At 39.4% G+C, this 21006-nt stretch overlaps 2 protein-coding genes across 3 annotated transcripts; one reads left to right on the top strand and one right to left on the bottom strand.

The window, feature by feature from the left end:
• Positions 1-1325: 1325 nt before the first annotated feature.
• On the bottom strand, positions 1326-12664 carry LOC308074486 (immunoglobulin kappa light chain-like). Its single transcript, XM_080413936.1, has 4 exons — positions 12561-12664; positions 11960-12280; positions 3141-3176; positions 1326-1701 (listed from the first exon to the last, which is right to left on the bottom strand). The coding sequence occupies exons 1-4, from the start codon at positions 12607-12609 to the stop codon at positions 1379-1381; spliced, it is 729 nt and encodes a 242-aa protein (XP_080270062.1). The 5' UTR covers positions 12610-12664; the 3' UTR covers positions 1326-1378.
• A 1940-nt stretch (positions 12665-14604) lies between these two features.
• On the top strand, positions 14605-20802 carry LOC308074400 (voltage-gated monoatomic cation channel TMEM109-like). Of its 2 annotated transcripts, none has more exons than XM_080413840.1 (4): positions 14605-14869; positions 15998-16117; positions 17763-17883; positions 19702-20802. In XM_080413840.1, exons 1-4 carry the CDS (start codon positions 14744-14746, stop codon positions 20100-20102), a joined length of 768 nt encoding a protein of 255 aa, XP_080269966.1. In that variant the 5' UTR covers positions 14605-14743; the 3' UTR covers positions 20103-20802. The 2 variants fall into 2 exon arrangements, with proteins under 2 accessions (XP_080269966.1, XP_080269967.1); XM_080413841.1 differs by having other exon boundaries at positions 17763-17865.
• Positions 20803-21006: the final 204 nt, after the last annotated feature.

Below are 21006 nucleotides of genomic sequence, written 5' to 3' on the forward strand. Positions count from 1 at the left end.
AAAAAAAATTAACATTGCAAAAAAATTTAACATTGCAAAAAAATTAACATTGCAAATTACACCATGATGAGTCATCACAGTGTAATTTGCAATGTTAATTTTTTTGCAATGTTAAATTTTTTTGCAATGTTAATTTTCTTTTTAATTTTTTCTTATTTCCACACAACTCCTTTATGCTATATTAATGACATAGTTAAATATTGAAAATGGGTGGATTTCCCCTTTAAGGGGGTTCCAGGTGGTCCCCAGCTAAATTAGTTAGCATAACATCAGTTTGTCAGTTAAAATCAGTTTAACCACTGTAACCCTACTGTATACATTGGCTATTTGAAAATTCTAAAAATCTTTTTGTCTCCCTTCCCTCCTGCCACTTTGTACGGTGCCTTGAAGGATGGTCTATGCCAGGCCTGAGGATCTGGTGATGTGTCCGTACCACCTCAGTGTTCACTTTATGACAGTGGTAAGCAGGTCATCATGTGGGCCGATGGCCTGGCTGATCTTTAGCCGGACTTCCTCGTTGGTGACATGTTGGGTGTAGGAGATACCCATGAGTCTTCCGTAGCATCTCATCTCCATGCTCTGTATTCTCTTCTGCAGCTCTGCTGTAAGGGTCCAAGTTTCACAAGCAGGAAGATTGAGATGACAAGTGAACGTAGTAGTCTCACCTTTGAGTGGGTACTAAATTATAATTATAATTATTTGTAGTGTGTATTTAACCACCTTTCTTCCCTCTACACCAAATCTCTTTGCCAAAAATAGCTGATCTACAACCTCACAGCCGGTCACAATGCGACACGCTGTGAGCTTGTAGATCAAATGTTTGCCCCAGAATAGGGACATTAGGGTAGATGTGGTTAATATATTCAGGTCTAGCATTCCAATACGTTTTTAATTATTTCTACCTGGAATCAACAACAACTTAATGACCTGTTACTTTGATGTAATCAATTAAATAATGCACATGTAATGCACAAAATGAGATTATTTAATCAACTGAATTTTTTTAATCATCCCACATTAATGAAAAACATGCTTGCGTGACATATTTTTATTTTATTTTACAGGTATAAAGTCATACATCCTCATGTGTTGGATGAAGTAATCATCCAATCAGATGAAGTGTCTCTTTATAACCCACAGTGTAAAGAGTACTATTAATGAAAGCTTACTTCAGCATCATTTCTTTTTATTAGATTTTTCTTTATGAAGGCCATTACTTTTTCGTAAGCATTGAGCAAAGCCAGTAGTCAGGTGAAGCCATTCTTTTTCAGAAGCGCTGTATGATTAATGACAAACAAACATTACTTAACATCATATTTTTTTATTAACTTTTTTATTTAAAGCCACACATTTTCAGCAGCGTTGTATGAACACATCTCTACTTCCCACACTGTGCCCTGGTGATTTCAGTGGACTGTGTGTCTCCTTCATGGTTGACCTTGCAGGTGAACACCTCCCCTTGCTCCCACAGTGCCTTGCTCAAGGTCAGGGTGCTGCTGCAGCCGTAGCGGCCGCTCTTCTCCACCTCCTCTGAGGTCAGGACCCCGGCCGTCACCTCCTTCCTGTCCACCTCCCAGCTCACCTGGGCTCCTGGGGGGTTGTAGCCACTGAGCAGGCAGGCCAGGGTGGCTGAGTCCCCAGCAGACAGCTGCTCAGATGAGGGAGGATGCATGGAGACCGAGGGCCTGACCACGGCACCAGCTGGACAGAAAATAAGATCATAAATTATATCAACTTCATTTGCAGCCATTTCAGCTCAAACCCAAATTTGGTGTTTCCCCGGCACCCAAACGTACAGAAAAGAAACCATTGTGAAGTAACCACTTGAACCCTATTTCACTAATAGTGAAACTAGCTGATGCCAGCTCACAACACATCACAACACATATATCAGCTATTTTCACTATTATGGGTTTTGGGTATTTATTGAATATTTCTGAATTTCTTTGTTAGAAGTTTTGGAATTTCAGAACATATATATATATATATATATATATGTATATATATATATATATATATATATATATATATATACCCCAGGAGCCCAGGTGAGCTGGGAGGTGGACGGGAAGGACAGATTGGAACATAAACATATTACTTTAAAATTATAAAACTCAAAACTGTCACACAATCACATAATAATATAGTACAGATAAAGAGAAGAGACCATGCATTCTATCAATTTCATTAGTCTTTGTACAACTAGCATCAGATACAGCACACAGCACACAGACACAATAATGAAGTTCATTATTAGTATAATGCAGAACAAAGACATTCGGTAAACAGTAAGAGAAACAGCTGATTCTATTAAATATAATTAAGCCCACACATTGCGTTGTGGGCTAAGCTGGGCTTGTAGATTATCTACTTTCGGGAAACTGATTTTGTGTAGAGAAAAAAAAAGGATGGGACCAACTATAGACCCCTGGAGGACCCTGGTCAATGAAGTATATAGGGTTTAAAATGATTAACCTAGTGGTCCTAGTACATCAGACTAGCGTACACAATACATACACACAGCTAGTGTACAGAAAGCGACCGAAACAATAATTAACTACTAAGTACTGTAGATTGGAGCCATTTGTTGACATCCATAGTAATACTTTACTACTTACTAAGAATATTACTTCTAATTAAGTTCTTCACTCTATAATATTTTAGTTTCAAACTATTTTCGAATTGTATAAATTATAGATTAAGTAATGTAAAAACGAAAAGCAATATAATAATTTCCATAATTACTACTATTATAATTGAACATGCAATACAGAATACTACATTTGTAATTAAATAAATAAGGATATTTGAGTCATCTATTATCTAATAAACAATTAGCTCTTGTTCACGGTGGTGATTCAATTCACTATTCAATCAAGTAAAAGATAAATTACCTAACCCTTTGTCAAATATATCTGCAATAAATGCTTTACAGATTCTGCACTTTTGATTAAATAAAACAGTGTTATAAGTCTTTTATATAGTGCAGTCAATTCCACATGCCACTTTTCTTCAAAAATAATATAAATAGACAAACATTTGGAACAAAATCCTTCAGTCACAATTTTAGAACGAATCCTAACACAGGTCAGTTGTCAACAAAGTGCGAAGATAAATGGAACAAAATAATCAGTACTTACTTTTGATGATGAGTTTGGTGCCTCCACCGAAAGTCCACCACAGTGATTCATTCTGGTGAAACCATCGTACAAAAACCTCCTTTCCACATGAATGACTTCACTCAACCACCACTCACTCACAATTTACTGAACAGCTTCTAAACTGTAATAACACTGAAGGTAATTTACTAATGCTTTAATGAGGAAACATTATCTGTTATTGATATTACTTACAATGAGATATGTCTTTGTAAATACTTATTATTGTTCACACAGGCAGTGAAATACTAAATTGCGTAATGTAGAATGTCATTGAGAATATTGTTTGATTATGTTTTCCAAGTTCCAAATAAATAAATAAAACGTTAAGTCCATCAATCAGTTATTTCACACAAAAAAAATTAGGTTCCTGTGGAAACCTTGCTTTGACACAACTGGCTCCTGGTTCCTTGTAGTGAGAACATTAGCTTTGGTAAATCCTGTGAAGAATCCAATCCAAGGTTCCAGGTTTTCAGGTTTCATAGTCACCTTTCCGTCAACTCAAACAGCATAGAATATGTCCAAATAAAACCAGAGACACTTCTTCATCATTTGTGTTTTACCAGTTTGCACTTGTTTCAAGCTGATATATCCCACTCTAAATAGTGTGCTACTGAAATTTTATTTTACATGAAAATAATATGTGCAGTACTATGTGCAAAATACAAGTGAAGTTGGTTTAACTCCTTGAACACCTTGGTAGTAACATCCTCCGCCCCCCACCCCCACCCCTCTTACCTCTGTAAATATACCTGTTGATGCTACTGAGTTTTCTACCAATATGTATTGTATTGTATGTATTATATGTAGTACTGATTAATCGAGTACAATTCACCAAAATGAAAACAAGCCCCCTGGGACTTTTTGTTACCCTTTTGGCATAACCTTAGACTGTACTACCTGCTGTTAACAAACCTGCTAGTATTCAATCAATCAAATCAAAACACATTATCCAAGATAATGTTAATAAATCCTTACCATTGCATGTGGATCGCATTTATATTCCGTTTTCATATGACTCCTTTGAGTTCTTCATATGAATCTTTCATCATAGTGATTATGAGAGGTCCCATTGAGTTGTTCCTGTCACGTCTTCTTTTATTGAGGGAGGTTTTTGTACGGCTCTGTATCACTGTGTGAACGACCAGCTGCTGATATAGTCTTGAATCATACAGTAGTAAACACCTTTATCCTCAGCCTGGACTCCACTGATAGTCAGGGTGTAGTCAGTCCCAGATCCACTACCACTAAACCTGGATGGAGTTCCTGACTGAAGAGTCTTAACTACATAAATGAGGAGTTTAGGTGCTTCTCCAGACTTCTGTTGGTACCAGGAAAAGCAAGGAGGGTTGCATTTAGTAGGATGAGGTGTCCTACTCAGTCTGCATGTTACACTCAGTGAGTCTCCTACATTAACAGATTTCACTGAAGGAGTCTGAATCACGGTGACCTGGCTCCATGTTTCTGCAAACAAACAAAAACAATATCATAAAATAATGTCTTCTTATCTTCTTGTAGAACCTACATTTAAAATTATGTTATCCTTGTTCGATGATATAAAAGATTAATACATGAATCAGGTTAAAGTTATTTAGTTTGAGCAGTTGTGCGGTCTTAAATTGATCCTCACTTGTCAGTCACTGATCTAAACAGTATTAACTTGTATATGATGGGATTATGTTATGAAAATTTCAATTTTAGAATAGATCAATAACTGTGTCTGTCTTACCTTGAATGCAGACAGCACATGTCAAGATGAAGATGATGGTCAAAGACATGGTTTTGGAAATCTTTGTCAAGCTTCAGTCATGAAGGGTTCAACTTGCAGACCTATAAACTCTCTCTGAGCACTGAAGTGTGTCCTTCAAACATAAAGTCTCCTCTCTATGCAAATCATTTCCCTGACAAAACTCAACTGCTCTGTCTTTAGTGTTCTTTGAGAAAACAATTTATGTCGTGTGAGGTATATATGGTCAACTAATACTGTACCAACATTAGCCTACTAAAAGCTGTAATTGGCAGAAAAATTGCTAAATTAAAGTAAAACCTTGGTGGTTTTAATTAGACAGATCACAAGTGAAGCAGAAACATACAGGTTTAACAAACGCACGCACGCGCTTGTGCACACACACACGCACGCACGCACGCACGCACGCACGCACGCACGCACGCACGCACGCACACACACACACACACACACACACACACACACACACACACACACACACACACACACTCAGTTTATTCCCGGAAAAACACCTCTAAGCAGACAGCATTGACAAATCTTTTCAGAGTTAATACATTTTAACGTTTATTATGTATAGCTTTGCAATACTTTTACCATACAAAACACATTGTTATACACACATTCATATATTTGTATTAAAAGGAACTACTTACCCTGTCAGGTGACAAGAAGGTCAGTTGGCTCTCATGCCTGAAGGAAGCATGAGCTCGGCCCTGGCCTCCCTACTGTGGGGGACTGGTGTAGTGCTGGTGTAGGGCTGGTGTAGCGCCCAGGATCACTTAGGAAATTGGCACTGGGTGAAAAAAATGGGTTACAAAAATCGCGGGATAAAAATTTAGTAAAAAAAAAAAAAAAGGAACTACTTACTATAGCTTATATTGTGAATATTAATGGACTCAAATATGCTCAAAATGTGGATATGAAAACAATGTTTGCTGACTTTGGAACATATTTAATTGGAGTAATAGTTGTCCCCTGAACCAGTCCAGCTCTGGCTTATGAAGGTGTTACTGAGGAGAAACCACAGTTTTATGTATGGACACTGTACAGTAGGCTACGAGCAATCAACACTATGAAACCAAACCATTCCATAATTATAGCTATAGGTGTATGTGCTATAGGAGTCCATGTGCCATGATGCGTGCATTCTTCAAAACTGGACAACTTGAGGAACTATTCATTTAATCATCTGTTATGGGCTATTTGCGATATCCATGCATCTGTCATTGCCTTGCACGCCTAGTTCCAGATCCACAAAAGCTATCACCTCATTTTATGAAGGTTTCATGGTTGATAATGTGTGACATAGCCTTGGCCTTTGATATGGATTTTTAATTGACATAATAACTAGAAAAAGTGCTCCTCGGAGCACAGGTCTCCGCCAGGTCAGGTAAGTTATTGTGGCCTCCTGGTGGCGCTATAATAGGCCAATGTGAAAAGGGTGGCATTTCTTCCTCGGCCTAGTGGGAATGTGCGTGCAAATTTTCACGGAAATCGCACGCCGCGTTCATGATTTCAGACATTTTGTTGAAAACGGACCAATCCTGCAAACTTTGGAAGTCAACCTTAGTCAATCAGGATGGAATATGAAATATCGGACAGATGCGTCTTGATCACATGACTATAGAGATACTGTGTACAGATGTGCGTGATGTTTGGATAAAATCTGAAGGATTAATATCCAAAAATGTATTTGACATAAGTCGGCCTCCTGGTGGCGCTGTAAAAAGCAGATGTGAAAAATGCAGTGCAGATGTTTTTCGTTGGCCTCTAGGGAGTAGGCGTGCAAAGTTTCACGCAGATCGGTGCAGTTATAGTTAAAAATGCAAATCGGCCTGTTATAGCGCCACCATGAGGCTGATGTCAAAAGTTTTAAGTGCCATTTATTCCTCGGCCTAGTGGGAATGTGCGTGTGCAATTTTATGGAAATGGCAAGCTGCGTTCATGATTTGAGGCAGTTTGTTCAAAACGGACCAATCCTGCAAACTTTGGATGGTAACCTTAGCCAATGAGGATGGAATATGGGAAATCGGACAGATCAGGGTTGATCACATGACTATAGAGATACTGTGTACAGATTTGCATGAGGTTTGGTTAAAAACTGTAGGAGTAATAGGAAAAAATGGGTTTTGCACAAATCGGCCTCCTGGTGGCGCTATAACAGGCCCATGTGAAAATTTTGAGGCAGAGGTTCTGAATTGGCATCCAGGGAGTGTGTGTGCACAGTTTCGCAGCGACCGGGCCAACGGTGCCGGAGATTTGGTGGTAACACACAGACAGGACACACGGACGGACGGACACACGGACACACGGACGGACGGACAGGGGCGAAAACATACTCTCTCGCCATGCCTTTCGGCCTGGCGGAGACAATAAAGATGCTTTGTGAACATCTTACTTTCTAGTCTTTGCATAATTGTTCATGTGCCATTGATATGTTAGAAATGTTAAAGATTATTCAACATTGTTCACAATATTTGAAGATTAGTCATATTATGCAACGTGTTGTGAGCTTGTAGATTGGTAATGTTTGCATAGCTGAAGCATAAAATAGGGTAATAGTGGTAAAATTGCTATATTAAATAATTTCATTAAATTAAATGAATAAAATGCATCCACTCTGGCTCCTATATACAGGTCCAATAAGTAGTTATAGGCACTAATAGAAACCTTGCTCTTTAAAAGGTTGCTTGTGATATCAATATCAAACATGCTGATATGTTCCCCCTCTAAATACTTGCGTACTTGTTGAAATGCAATTTTACATGACAACTATACTACGTATGAATATTTGACTCATATGTTCATATTCATAAGTGTCCTCCAAGTCAGAAAATGTCATCAAAACACATGATCCAAGATCATGTAAATTCTTACCTCTATTTATATTCAGTTCTCATGATTATAACTCCTTTGAGTTCTTCATATTATATTCATACAGTATGAATCTTTTATTATAGCGATTATGAGAGGTCCCATTGAGTTGCTCCTGTCACTTCCCCTTTTATTGAGGGAGGTTTTTGTACGACTCTGTATCACTGTGTGAACGAGGACACGCTGTTGATTTTGTCTCGAATCATACAGTAGTAAACACCTTTATCCTCAGCCTGGACTCCACTGATGGTCAGGGTGTAGTCAGTCCCAGATCCACTACCACTAAACCTGGATGGAGTTCCTGACTGAAGAGTCTTAACTACATAAATGAGGAGTTTAGGAGCTTCTCCAGACTTCTGTTGGTACCAGGACAAACAAGGAATTGTGCAATAACTAGTAGGTGTCCTACTCAGTCTGCATGTTAGACTCACTGAGTCTCCTACATTAACAGATTTCACTGAAGGAGTCTGAGTCACGGTGACCTGGCTCCATGTTTCTGCAAACAAACAAACAAACAAAATATATAATCAGATATTCTGGAAATGTCTTCTTATCTTCTAGTTGAACATACATTTTCAATTATGTTATCCTTGTTAGATAAAATAAAAGATTAATACATTAATCAGGTTTAAGTATTTGTGTTTGACAAGTTCTGGTCTTAAATTGATCCTCACTTGTCAGTCACTGATCTAAACAGTAATAACTTATCTTTATGATGGGATCATATTGTGATTATTTAGATTTTAGAATAGATCAATAAATAGAATGTGTAAATCTGACCTTGAATGCAGACAGCACATGTCAAGATGAAGATGATGGTCAAAGACATGGTTTTGGAAATCTTTGTCAAGCTTCAGTCATGAAGGGTTCAACTTGCAGACCTATAAACTCTCCCTGAGCACTGAAGTGTGTCCTTCAAACATAAAGTCTCCTCTCTATGCAAATCATTTTCCTGACAAAACTCAACTGCTCTGTCTTTAGTGTTCTTTGAGAAAATAATTTATGAGGTATATGGTCAACTAATACAGTACCAACATTAGCCTACTAAAAGCTGTAATTGGCAGACAAATGGCCAAATTAAAGTAAAACCTTGGTGGTTTTAATTAGACAGATCACAAGCGAAGCAGAAACATACAGGTTTAATGTGGCTATTATTTCAAACACTACTACCTCTATTTTCTTTATTATGGTTTTTGTCAATAGGAAACTAAAGGCAGAGAGAGAGGGGAGACAGTAGACATGACAGGAGTCGGATTTGAACTTGGGTCAGTGCGACTCACAAGGAGCATGATGTCAGTTTATTAATATAATTTCACCCAACAGAAGTATCACATGATAAAATATAGGCTTACCATAACAGAACATCTAAATACATTAAAAATGTATTACACGCACGCACGCACGCACGCACGCACGCACGCACGCACGCACGCACGCACGCACGCACGCACACACACACACACACACACACACACACACACACACCACACACACACACACACACACACACACACACACACACACACACACACACACACACACACACACACACACACACACACACACACACACACATTTAACCATTTATTTGTCCACATAAAGGAGAAACATACAGGGACACAAATATTATAGGTGCAGTAAGGTTACAGTCACAAAATAATGTCATATGTCTTCATAATACAATAGGAATGTCACGCAGTACTCTATGGGTATAAGTAACAGCGTCTCCGCCATATATGGCAAATATAAAAACAAATAGTCTGCACCTATAACCTAGCTCTTAGATGGTATGAAGGACTGGTTGGTATTTAATGACCAAGGTCATAAATCAAATCAAATCAAATCAAATCAAACTTTACTTATAAAGCACATTTACAACAATCGAAACTGACCAAAGTGCTGTACATGGTGAGACAAAAAACATCAAACAGGAAAGTATGTGAGTGAGACAACGACAAAGTCACACATCACATACAACAAGAGATCAAGACATGAACTTAAATGTGATTAAAAGCTAAGGAATAAAAGTGTGTTTTAAGAAGGGATTTAAAAGCCTCAATAGAATTGGCACTTCTAATATAGAAGGGCAAGCTGTTCCAGAGCCTGGGAGCAGCAGCAGCAAAGGCGCGGTCACCCCTACTCCTCAGCCCGGTTATGTGAACCTCTAAGAGCAACTGGTTGGCTGACCTCAGCGCTCTCTCGGGAATATAGGGCTCCAAAAGTTCAGACAGGTATAAAGGGGCTAGGCCGTGCAGAGATTTGTAGGTGAATAAAAGAAGCTTAAAATCTATTCTAAAATTGACAGGGAGCCAATGCAGGGCTGCTAAAACTGGGGTTATGTGCTCTCGCGTTTTTGTACCAGTGAGGAGGCGAGCAGCCGCATTTTGCACCAGCTGCAGGCGCCTGAGTGAGGACTGATCGATACCGGAGAGTAGGGAGTTGCAATAGTCTAGTCTAGAAGATATAAAAGCATGGATTGCCATCTCCAGTTGTTTAGGTGGAAGATATGGTTTAACTTTCGCTAACAGGCGTAATTTTGGAAAAAACTGCTTTTAACAATGGAGCTAATATGTTTATTAAAGGTGAAGGTACTGTCAAAGGTGACGCCGAGGTTTTTGACGGAGGCTTCCTCTAGGCTAGGGTCAAAGGTGCAGGCTATCTATGACACAGTACACGTCTCTGTACATCCCTTTGTATAGATAGCAGCTATTCAAGATACACGCACGCACGCACGCACGCACGCACGCACGCACGCACGCACGCACGCACGCACGCACGCACGCACGCACGCACGCACACACACACACACACACACACACACACACACACACACACACACACACACACACACACACACACACACACACACACACACACACAGTTTATTCCTGGCAAAACACCTCTAAGCAGACAACATTGACAAATCTTTTCAGAGTTAATCAATTTTAACGTTTATTATGTATTGCTCTGCACTACTTTTACCATACAAAATACATACAACACACATTCTTATTATTATATTTGTATTAAAAGGAACTACTTACTATTGCTTATATTGTGAATATTAGTGGACTCAAAGATGCTCAAAATGTGGATATGAAAACAATGTTTGCTGACTTTGGAACAGATTTAATTGGAGTAATAGTTGTCCCCTGAACCATCTCTGGCTTATGTAGGGGTTACTGAGGAGGCTGTACAGAGTAGGCTACGAGCAATCAACACTATGAAACCAAACCATTCCATAATTATAGCTACCATATAGCCTATATGGGCTATAGGAGTTCATGTGCCAAGATGCATGCATTCTTCAAAGCTGGACACCTTGAGGAACTATTAATGTAATCATCTGTCATGGGCTATTTGCGATATCCATGCATCTGTCTTTGCCTTGTACGCCTAGTTCCAGATCCACAAAAGCTATCACCTCATTTTATGAAGGTTTCATGGTTGATAATGTGTGACATAGCCTTGGCCTTTGATATGGACTTTTTATTTTTTAATTGTCATAATAATAAAGATGCTCTGTGAACATCTTACTTTCTAGTCTTTGCGTAATTGTTCATGTGCAGTTGATAACTATGTTAGAAATGTTAAAGATTATTCAACGTTGTTCACAATATTTCAAGATTAGTCATATTATGCAACGTGTTGTGAGCTTGTAGATCGGTAATGTTTGAATAGGTAAAATTGCTATATTAAATAATTTCATACAATGAAATGAATAAAATGCATCCACATCCACTCTGGCTCTTATACAGTATACAGGTCCAATAAGTAGTTATATATACACTAATAGAAACCTTGCTTTTTAAAAGGTTGCTTGTGATATCAATATCAAACATGCTGATATGTTCCTCTAAATACTTGTGTACTTGTTGAAATACAATTTTGCATGAAAACTATACTATGTATGAATATTTTACTCATATGTTCATATTAATAACTGTCTTCCAAGTATAACTTCAGAAAATGTAATCAAAACACATTATCCAAGATCATGTAAATTCTTACCTCTATTTATATTCAGTTCTCATGATTATAACTCCTTTGAGTTCTTCATATTATATTCATACAGTATGAATCTTTTATCATTGTGATTATGAGAGGTCCCATTGAGTTACTCCTGTCACTTCTCCTTTTATTGAGGGAGGTTTTTGTACGACTCTGTATCACTGTGTGAACGAGTGCACGCTGTTGATATAGTCTCGAATCATACAGTAGTAAACACCTTTATCCTCAGCCTGGACTCCACTGATAGTCAGGGTGTAGTCAGTCCCAGATCCACTACCACTAAACCTGGATGGAGTTCCTGACTGAAGAGTCTTAACTCGATAAATGATGAGTTTAGGAGCTTCTCCAGACTTCTGTTGGTACCAGGACAAACAAGGAGGGCTGCAATCAGTAGGTGTCCTACTCAGTCTGCATGTTAGACTCACTGAGTCTCCTACATGAACAGATTTCACTGAAGGAGTCTGAGTCACGGTGACCTGGCTCCATGTTTCTGCAAACAAACAAACACACAAACAAACAAACAAACAGAATATAATCAGACGTTGTGGAAATAACGTTTTAAATTGTGTTATCCTTGTTAGATATTATGTAAAAAGAAGATTAATAAATTAATCAGGTTAAAGTATTTGTGTTTGACATGTTCTGGTCTTAAATTGATCCTCACTTATCAGTCAGTGATCTAGACAGTAATAACTTCTATTCATGATGGGATTATATTATGATTATTTTGATTTTAGAATAGATCAATAAATAGAATGTGTGAATCTTACCTTGAATGCAGACAGCACATGTCAAGATGAAGGTGATGGTCAAAGACATGGTTTTGTAAATCTTTGTCAAGCTTCAGTCATGAAGGGTTCAACTTGCAGACCTATAAACTCTCCCTGAGCACTGAAGTGTGTCCTTCAAACATAAAGTCTCCTCTCTATGCAAATCATTTTCCTGACAAAACTCAACTGCTCTGTCTTTAGTGATCTTTGGAACAAAAAAAATGATTATGTGAGGTATATGTTCAACAAAAAGACGTGTTTAGCAATTGAGAAATTAAACTAAAACCTTGGTGGTTTTAATTAGACAGATCAGAAGTAAAGCAGAAACATACATGTTTAATGTGGCTATGAACCCGGGTCAGTGCGACTCACAAGGAACATGCTGTCAGTGCATTAATATAATTTTACCCAATATAAGTATATCACATGGTAAAATAATAGGCCTACCGTAACAGAACATTACATCTAACATTCTTACATACACATACGCATTCGCACGCACGCACGCACACACACGCACGCACGCACGGATGGACACACACACACACTTAGGGTCCGTGGCCTATAAATGCGTCACAAACTGGGGGTCCTTGATAAATTATGAAAAACGTTTGAGAACCACGTACTGCACCAATTATTCTAGACTTTAGATTTTAGATGATGGTGTAAAGTAACTACGTACATTTACTCAAGTACTGTACTTAAGTATTTTTACTTTACTGGAGTATTTCCAATTTTCAGTAGGCCTACTTTTACTTCTATCCACTACATCTCAGAGGCACATATTGTACTTTTACTCCACTACAACTATTTGAAAACTTGAGTTACTACTTTGTTGATTTTGATTATTATTACAAAACATAGGCCTACATTAACTACTTCAGCCCTATATACATTTCGGTCATTTGAAAATAGCCTATCTACAAGCTCACAATGCGTTGCGATGGGACGCCTTGTGAGCTTGTAGATCTGCTATTTTTAATACTGTACTACTGTATACTGTACTTTACTTTATACTTTTGGTACTTTAAGTACATTTTGATACCAATACTTTTGTACTTTTACTCAAATACATTTTAAATTCCAGACTTTTCTTGTAAAAGAGTATTTCTACATTGCAGTATACTTTTACTGAAGTAAAACATTTGAGTACTTTTTACAGGAGGCTGCAATTCGAAAATAGCCCCTGTCTAAGTCTTAACCTACCCCCCCCACCCCCCCTCACCATTTTTTTCTTCTATTGTACATATGTTTCACTCTTCATACCAGTAACCTGTAAGCTGATTGTATGACATTCTGTATAGTAGTGTGTATATCTGTCTGTCTCTTATATGTCATCATGATTTGTGTGCATGGGGATCTCATCTTAAACAAGCTCAGTGCTTAATGAGTCTTACAGTTTAGTAGACCTTGTATTGTGAATTTGTACTTCCATGTACTGTTGTTCTCATGTCTTACTAAATAAAGTACATCAATCAATCAATTGATCCTTGCAGAAATCACTTGAAGGCTCATTCACTACACGACATCGCCAGCAGGGGGCAGACATTCTCTTTCAAATAGTGCAAGTCAGTGTTGCCATGTCCGCTTATTATAAGCGACTTTGAACTCGTTTTTCCTGTAAAGGAGCTTGTAAATATTGGTAGTTTGCGGGTTGCGGTTTTTGGGCTTGTTTCTATAATGTAGTTTCTTACTATATAAATGTAGTGGCTTGTTTCCTAATGTTGTTTAAACCAGTGTTTCTCAAACATTTTCATGTCAAGGAACCCCAAATGATATACATTTTTCTGCGGCCCACCAGATGAACATATTTTAAGCTAGGGACCCACCATACAAGCTTTGTGTTGTTACGTTTTTAAAATATTCAAAACGTTTCACATGTTCTTCAAGATTTTTTTGAAAATAGCCGATGGTTTAAAGTACTCATAGCCTAGTCCTAGTCGCTTCTTTTGGGCTCGTTTTTATAGACATGGCCGCTTGTTTGTCTCGCAAAACCTGGCCACACTGGTGGAAGTTTTCTAAACAGGATATGGAAAATGTTACTATTCCTGCCTTGTTGTGCCTCACATGAGCCCGTCGGGGAAGCCTTTATGTACATTATGACACATCTATAGCACATTTTAAACGCTTTACCCTGTAGATACTAAACTTCTCCACCTCTAGTCATAGGCTCCAGATACAGTATGTTTCCAGGTGGTCGTTGTAAAGGCAGAGACAGTGTGCAGACTGTGCACTCAGTGCTGCTGTGTGTGTTGGTAACGTCATGTGTGTGTGGGGGTGGGCATCATGACCATGATGACTTTGAGAAGGTATTGTAATGGAAATTCTATGTATATAACTGTATAATTATTGATGTACTAGTGTTGAATGTTCATTATTCCTCTTATTTGAGTATTTGCCTTATACTGAGAATGACTGGATTCAGAATTCTTGCAATTATAAACTACACATTGTTAGGATTTATGTCTGAATGGGGTGCCCTAGCAGGGTATGTAAACTAGGAAGATAAGGAGCCATCTGCATTAGTGTTCACTGGGAAAGGAGAACTGCCTAGCCAAAATACTGCATCAGGGTAGTCTGATTACATTTGTATCCTTGGGGTTAAAGGGATAGTTAACCCCCCCAAAAATGTGGGTGATTTTTTTCCTATCTATTAGTCACCCCATGGAGACTTGGAATTTATTTATTTAAAGGTAGGGTAAGTGATATTTTTTGGTTAAAACAAAAAATGTTTTGTTAAAAGGTTAAAGTACTATATTCTGATAGTAATCATTGCTATAGAGTGTTTGTTCAGTAACAGGAGTCTCCCCGTCTCTCCAGCTCTTTAATAAACAGAAAATACATTTTCCGGTAGGTGTCAACATCTCAGCCAATCAGGAGAAAGTACCAATTTTTAAGCTTCATTTTTATAGTGTTCCAGTTCCAATTTTGCCTGCTCATTTCTTAGTGTCATCACTTCCAATTTCACTTGTTTAATCTACAGTATATCCTGATTGAGTTCTCTGTCCTGATTGGATAAAATTGGAAATGAAACTGAAACTGAAACAAAAATGCATTTTCTGTTTTATAAAGAGCTGGAGAGACAAGGAGACTCCTTTTACTGAACAAACACTCTATAGCAATGAGTATTATCAGAATATAGAGCTATTTAACACTTATTTTAACCAAAGAAAATCACTTACCCTACCTTTAAGTTGTTGTCGCATTCCTAAGCCAATAATTCGATGACCAGTGAACCGGTAGGCCGCTGTTCCGGTAGGAAACACTAAGTAGACTATTGTGTCTCCTACCGGAACCGCTGCTGGTCATCAAATTATATCCCTTACTCTCTTTGTATTATATCATTGTCAATTGTTGTATCAAATAAATCTACTAAAAGACATTTAGTTGCAAATTGTTCATTCTCTCACTGAGGAAATATGTAATTTCCTCAACAGGTGTCAGAATCCGACGGTCTGATCCAGAGACTCAGAGCAGCCCTGTCCAACCTGGACGAGGAAGCCAAGAGCTACCTGGGCAAGGTGGCCGGGGAGCAGACTGTCATCTCTGTGCAGAAGGTGAGATACCGCCACCAGCGGTAGAAAAAGTACTCAAATGTTTTACTTAAGGTATAAAAATGTACTCAAAAGTAGTAAGTACTCATGCAGACGGCCCCATTTAACAAGTTTTCAAGTATATACAAATCTTTTGATAATAGCAGCTCACAATGATGCATTGTGAGCTTGTAGATCCGCTTTTCAAACAGCCAAAGTTTAAATAGGGCTGCAGTGGTAAATGTGTGTTTTGTAATAATAATCAAAATCTACAAAGTAACAAAAGTTTTTAAATAGTTGTAGTGGAGTAAAACAAAAAGTAGTGGCCGCCGCGCTGGGCCAGATTTTCAGTAGCTCGCCCACTCGGTCCATTCATTGGTGGGGCGCGCTCACATAGGTGTATGGCGACTACCAAACATCTTATTTAGTCACCGAGAGGCTACATCGGGGGGAAAGTTTACTTGCCAGACGCGCTGCTTGTCATTAAAATCACTGTTCCAAGGTACTGCGTTTGTTCATTTTATATTTCATTTTAGCGACATCATGACAAAGTGAATCATAGTAGGCTATATCGTGCGGTTAGCAAAGTTTGACTTCCCCCGTTCACCCCCTCTCCATTTCATTCATGAGAACCCGCAGGTGAACAGCTGACTTTACTACCACTGCCTGACTGATGTAGCACCCACACCACGTGACCTCTTTGTGAATGGCGTGACCAATGAATCAATTAAAAACCATAACAACCCATCATAGCCTATACCTGTCACCAACAATAGGCATGCAAATGTATGCGGCTTTGGGGGGAGGGAGGGCGTACTTGATTTGGGTTTAGCACCCAGGAGCGCGCACATAATTTGGCAACTATGGTGTGCATTAACATGTGATAACATTTTCTCTCTCTAGGATCCCAATTTACTAAAATCCCCATTGTTGATTTTACTCTGAGAGTGTACACATGTGACCAATCGTACACTCTGAGTTACAGACTTGTAAGATTTGGTTCCATTTCTAGAGTTACAGACCTGTAAGGGTGCATTTGGTTTCTCACTATCAATCATTTAGCTGGGGACCCCCTGTAACCGCCCCACGGTCCCCAAACCCCACTTTGAGAACCACTGTGTTGTAGGCACTGGAAAAAAAGTACTGACTGAGATTTTTAAATAAAAGTAGCAATACCACAATATAGAAATACTCTGTTACAAAGTACGGATTACAGTACTCATTATGCAAAATGGCCCATTGTTGCATTCGTGTGTTTACCACTTTAATATTGCAGCTGGTAAAGGTGGGGCTGAGTTTAATTATGTGTTGCTGGGTTGATTAACCTATAATAACACATAAGCATTTATCACTTAATGTATGTTTGTTTTGTATTAATAATGTAAATATGCAAAGTACGGTAACTAAACTTGCACTGTACTGTACAAGCACACGATGTGTCACGATGCAACGCATTGTGAGCTTGCGGATCGGCTCTTTTCGAATAGCAGAAAAATAAAATGAGGCTAAAGTGTTTTAACTGTTCCTCATTTTGCTGGGGACCCGCTGGGTCCCCGGACCCCACTTTGCACACTATCCCATACTAATGCACACATGTAAACTCTTCTTTCTTCTTTCTCTCGCTTATTTCCACTCACTCAACCTCCCCTGGTACTCTCTGTACCTCCAGGCGTTCTCTCAGGTCCTGGGCGTGTTCGCTGCAGGAGTGGCCAGCGGCGTCAATGTCCTGACCGAGTACCTGGCACACTTCCTCCACGCTGCTGGACTAGATGGTAATCTAGATGGTGAAGGTTAGCCTACTTTATGGCATGGTGTGTCGTTTGACTCGTTTCGCTTGCCAAATACAACCAGATCCATAATGCTAAACAACGTGTCACACCACCGCTGCTGAATTGAGAAAGGTCATGTTCACGCCAATTCAGGGCTGGGCAATTAACTGAAAATAAAATCGAAACCGATATTTAGAAGCAATAACCGACTCGTTCATGTAGGTTAACCCTTTAAGACCGGGAAAGCATCATTTGTGTCATTTTAAAAATTGCTTTGGCTATTCAAAAATAGCAGATATACAAGCTCGTAGCTCTATGAGCTTGTAGATCTGCTATTTTTGAAAAATCGTGAAAGTTTGTGCAAATCTTGGAATATATATTTTTTGTTAAATATTTAGTTCCCTGGACCGCCAGAAGCAAAGATTTGAGTTACAAATGTCCGGTAAAAAAAATAAAAAAATATTTGGACCAAATTTTCTTGATTTTTCAAAAATAGCAGATCTACAAGCTCATAGCGGGGCACCCGGTGCCGCACTATGAGCTTGTATATCTGCTATTTTTTTGAATAGCCAAAGAAATCTCAAAATGACACACAGGTGCGCTGTGTGGCGGCCTATGTTGTCAAGACTAGAGCCTGAAGAAGCCGATTTAGGATTTAGTCCTAGACCGCTGATTACCAACGTATTGACCGTTTAGTTTGTATAAAAGAAAAGAAAAAAAGTGCGTAGCTGTAAATGAATACATTTAGATCAAAGTAGCATTATGGCTCAGTGCTTGTTCAGCCTGATGGTTGACAGCTGGGCACTGTTCCATAGTGTGGTTGGGATGGCCTTTGGTTCATGGGTATGACTACTGTACACACCACCTCATATGTATCTACCGTCGAAGGTGTAACTGAGCCCTTTCCCCTCACGTGCATGGTGTGTGTGTCCCATTTGAGGTCCAAGCCTATCTGCAAGCTTGTGAGCTTGTAGACAGGCTATTTTCGGTTATTACGTTCTTTCAAGGTGAAAGAGCATTTGAAGTGGTCAAACTAGCAATAGAAACCAGGCTAGTTTAATCCATGAAAACACCAGAAAATGAATGACCTTTTAGTATTCCTCATCTGTATGCAGAGCATTATCCAGACAAATAACACTCTTTTGAGACGACGGGGTATTGTATATCCATATTCCCTGAGTTCTCACTAAGGGCTGGTGAAATCTTATAGGCTAACTAATGTCGATGTAGGCCTGTGGGGCAAGAGAACACCCTGGAAACAAAAGATCTACTGTATATTACAATGGATTATCAATGGTAGGTAGGCGTACGGTATCATGTGATCATCAGTCTGTGTACTCAGGCAACATGGAAATAGAAGGCTTTGTTCTGGTTTGGAGTGTAAGTTATATTTTTTGGGTGGGTTAAAGTAAGCGTTAAATAGCTCTATATTCCGAGCAATCATTGCTTACGGAGTGTTTGTCCAGTGACAGGGTTCTTCCTGTCTTACCAACTCTTTAGTAAACAGACGTTCTTTTTTCAGGTCGGGATGCCAATTTCATCCAATCAGGAGAGAGAACTCATGCAGGATACAGGATGAACAAGTGAAATAGGAAGTGATATAATACACAAACAAACAAAAAAACTGACGAAATTGGAACTGGAACACAAAAATGTATGCTGATAAATGATCTTTGTGGAGTTCTCTGTCCTGATTGGATAAAATTGGTATCCTGACCTGAATTTCCATTCTGTTCATATCATGTGTTTAATGTTAACAAATTGACAATTATGGACCCTATACAGAAAAGTATCTAAAAAAAAGTCTGACTCTGATTTCTCCCACTTTGTCGCTTCCAGTGTCCCTCCCCTTTGACCACGTCACCCCGGAGGGCGTGATCTTCGTGGGCCAGTGGGTGGCGTTGGCCCTCGTAGGCTACTGGCTGATCTCTCTGGCCTTCCGATTCGTGGCGTCCACCGTGAGGCGGGCCCTGTGGCTGCTGAAGCTGGGCGTGGCGCTGGCCATGTTCGGGCTGATCCTGAGCGACCGCAGCGTGGGCACGGAGACCATGGCGGTCCGCCTGGCCGCCCTGGTGTGCGTGTGCGTGCTGCTGGGCATCGGGCCTTCTTCTCCTTCTTCTTCTTCTTCGCAGAGCAGCGCAACGGGACTCCTCGATAAGACCGCCCACCTGGAAGAGACCGTGAGGATTCTGGAAAACCGAGTGAAAGAGATGGAGAGGTGGAGGCGGATAGACGAGTGAGAGGTGGAGCGGAAGCTCGTATCCCTCTCGCACCGGCGGGTTTAGCAAACCACGCCCCCCCCCATCGCTTTCATTGGTTATGCCACTGTTTGTCAGTGTCATGTCCGGGAACCATCAGGGGCTCAAATGGATTGTTATGGGTCTGTCACTTTGGGACTGTCACTTTGAGAGTGTACAAATGGCTTAGTTTGTACACTCTCAGAGTTATAATAAAGGTAGTGTAGTGTAAGTGATATTTTTTGGGGTTAAAACTAAACGCCTTTTATTAACAAGTTACAGCTCTATATTCTGATAGTAATCATTGCTCTAGAGTGTGTTCAGTAACAGGGGTCTCCCCGTCTCTCCAGCTCTTTAATACATAAGAGAATATGTTTTCAGGTGGGTTGCCAATTTCAGCCGATCAGGAGAGAGTACCCATTTATCAGCTTCAGTTGTCTGCTTGCTTGCTTTCTGTCATTACTTCGAATGTCACTTATGCATACTATGTATGAGTTCTCTCTCCTGTGTGGATAAAATCGGTATCCTGACCTAAAAATGCATTTTCTGTTCACTAGAGTTGGAAAGAGAGGGAGACCCCTGAACAAACAATAAGGCAATGATTGCTATCAGAATATAACACACTTGTTTTAACAAAAATATATCACTTACTGCACTTTTAACACATAGGATTTTACAGTGTAGATTTTGGTTTCAGAAATTATTTTTTTTTGTATCAAATGGGGGTCCGTGGCCTAACGCATATCAAACTGGGGGTCCTACAAATTAAAGATTGAGAATCACAGGGCTACGATGGCCTCCATTTGGCTGAGTGGAAGTGATGTGCGCCTGCCTGCAGCCAGTCCGTTTACATTATGTACTGTAGCGGGGTCATCCCTATGCTCCCCAGGTTCGATGTCCCTCACTT

The sequence above is a fragment of the Gymnoscopelus braueri genome (assembly GCF_963280865.1).
Source record: "Gymnoscopelus braueri genome assembly, chromosome: 2".
Classification (NCBI taxonomy): domain Eukaryota; kingdom Metazoa; phylum Chordata; class Actinopteri; order Myctophiformes; family Myctophidae; genus Gymnoscopelus; species Gymnoscopelus braueri.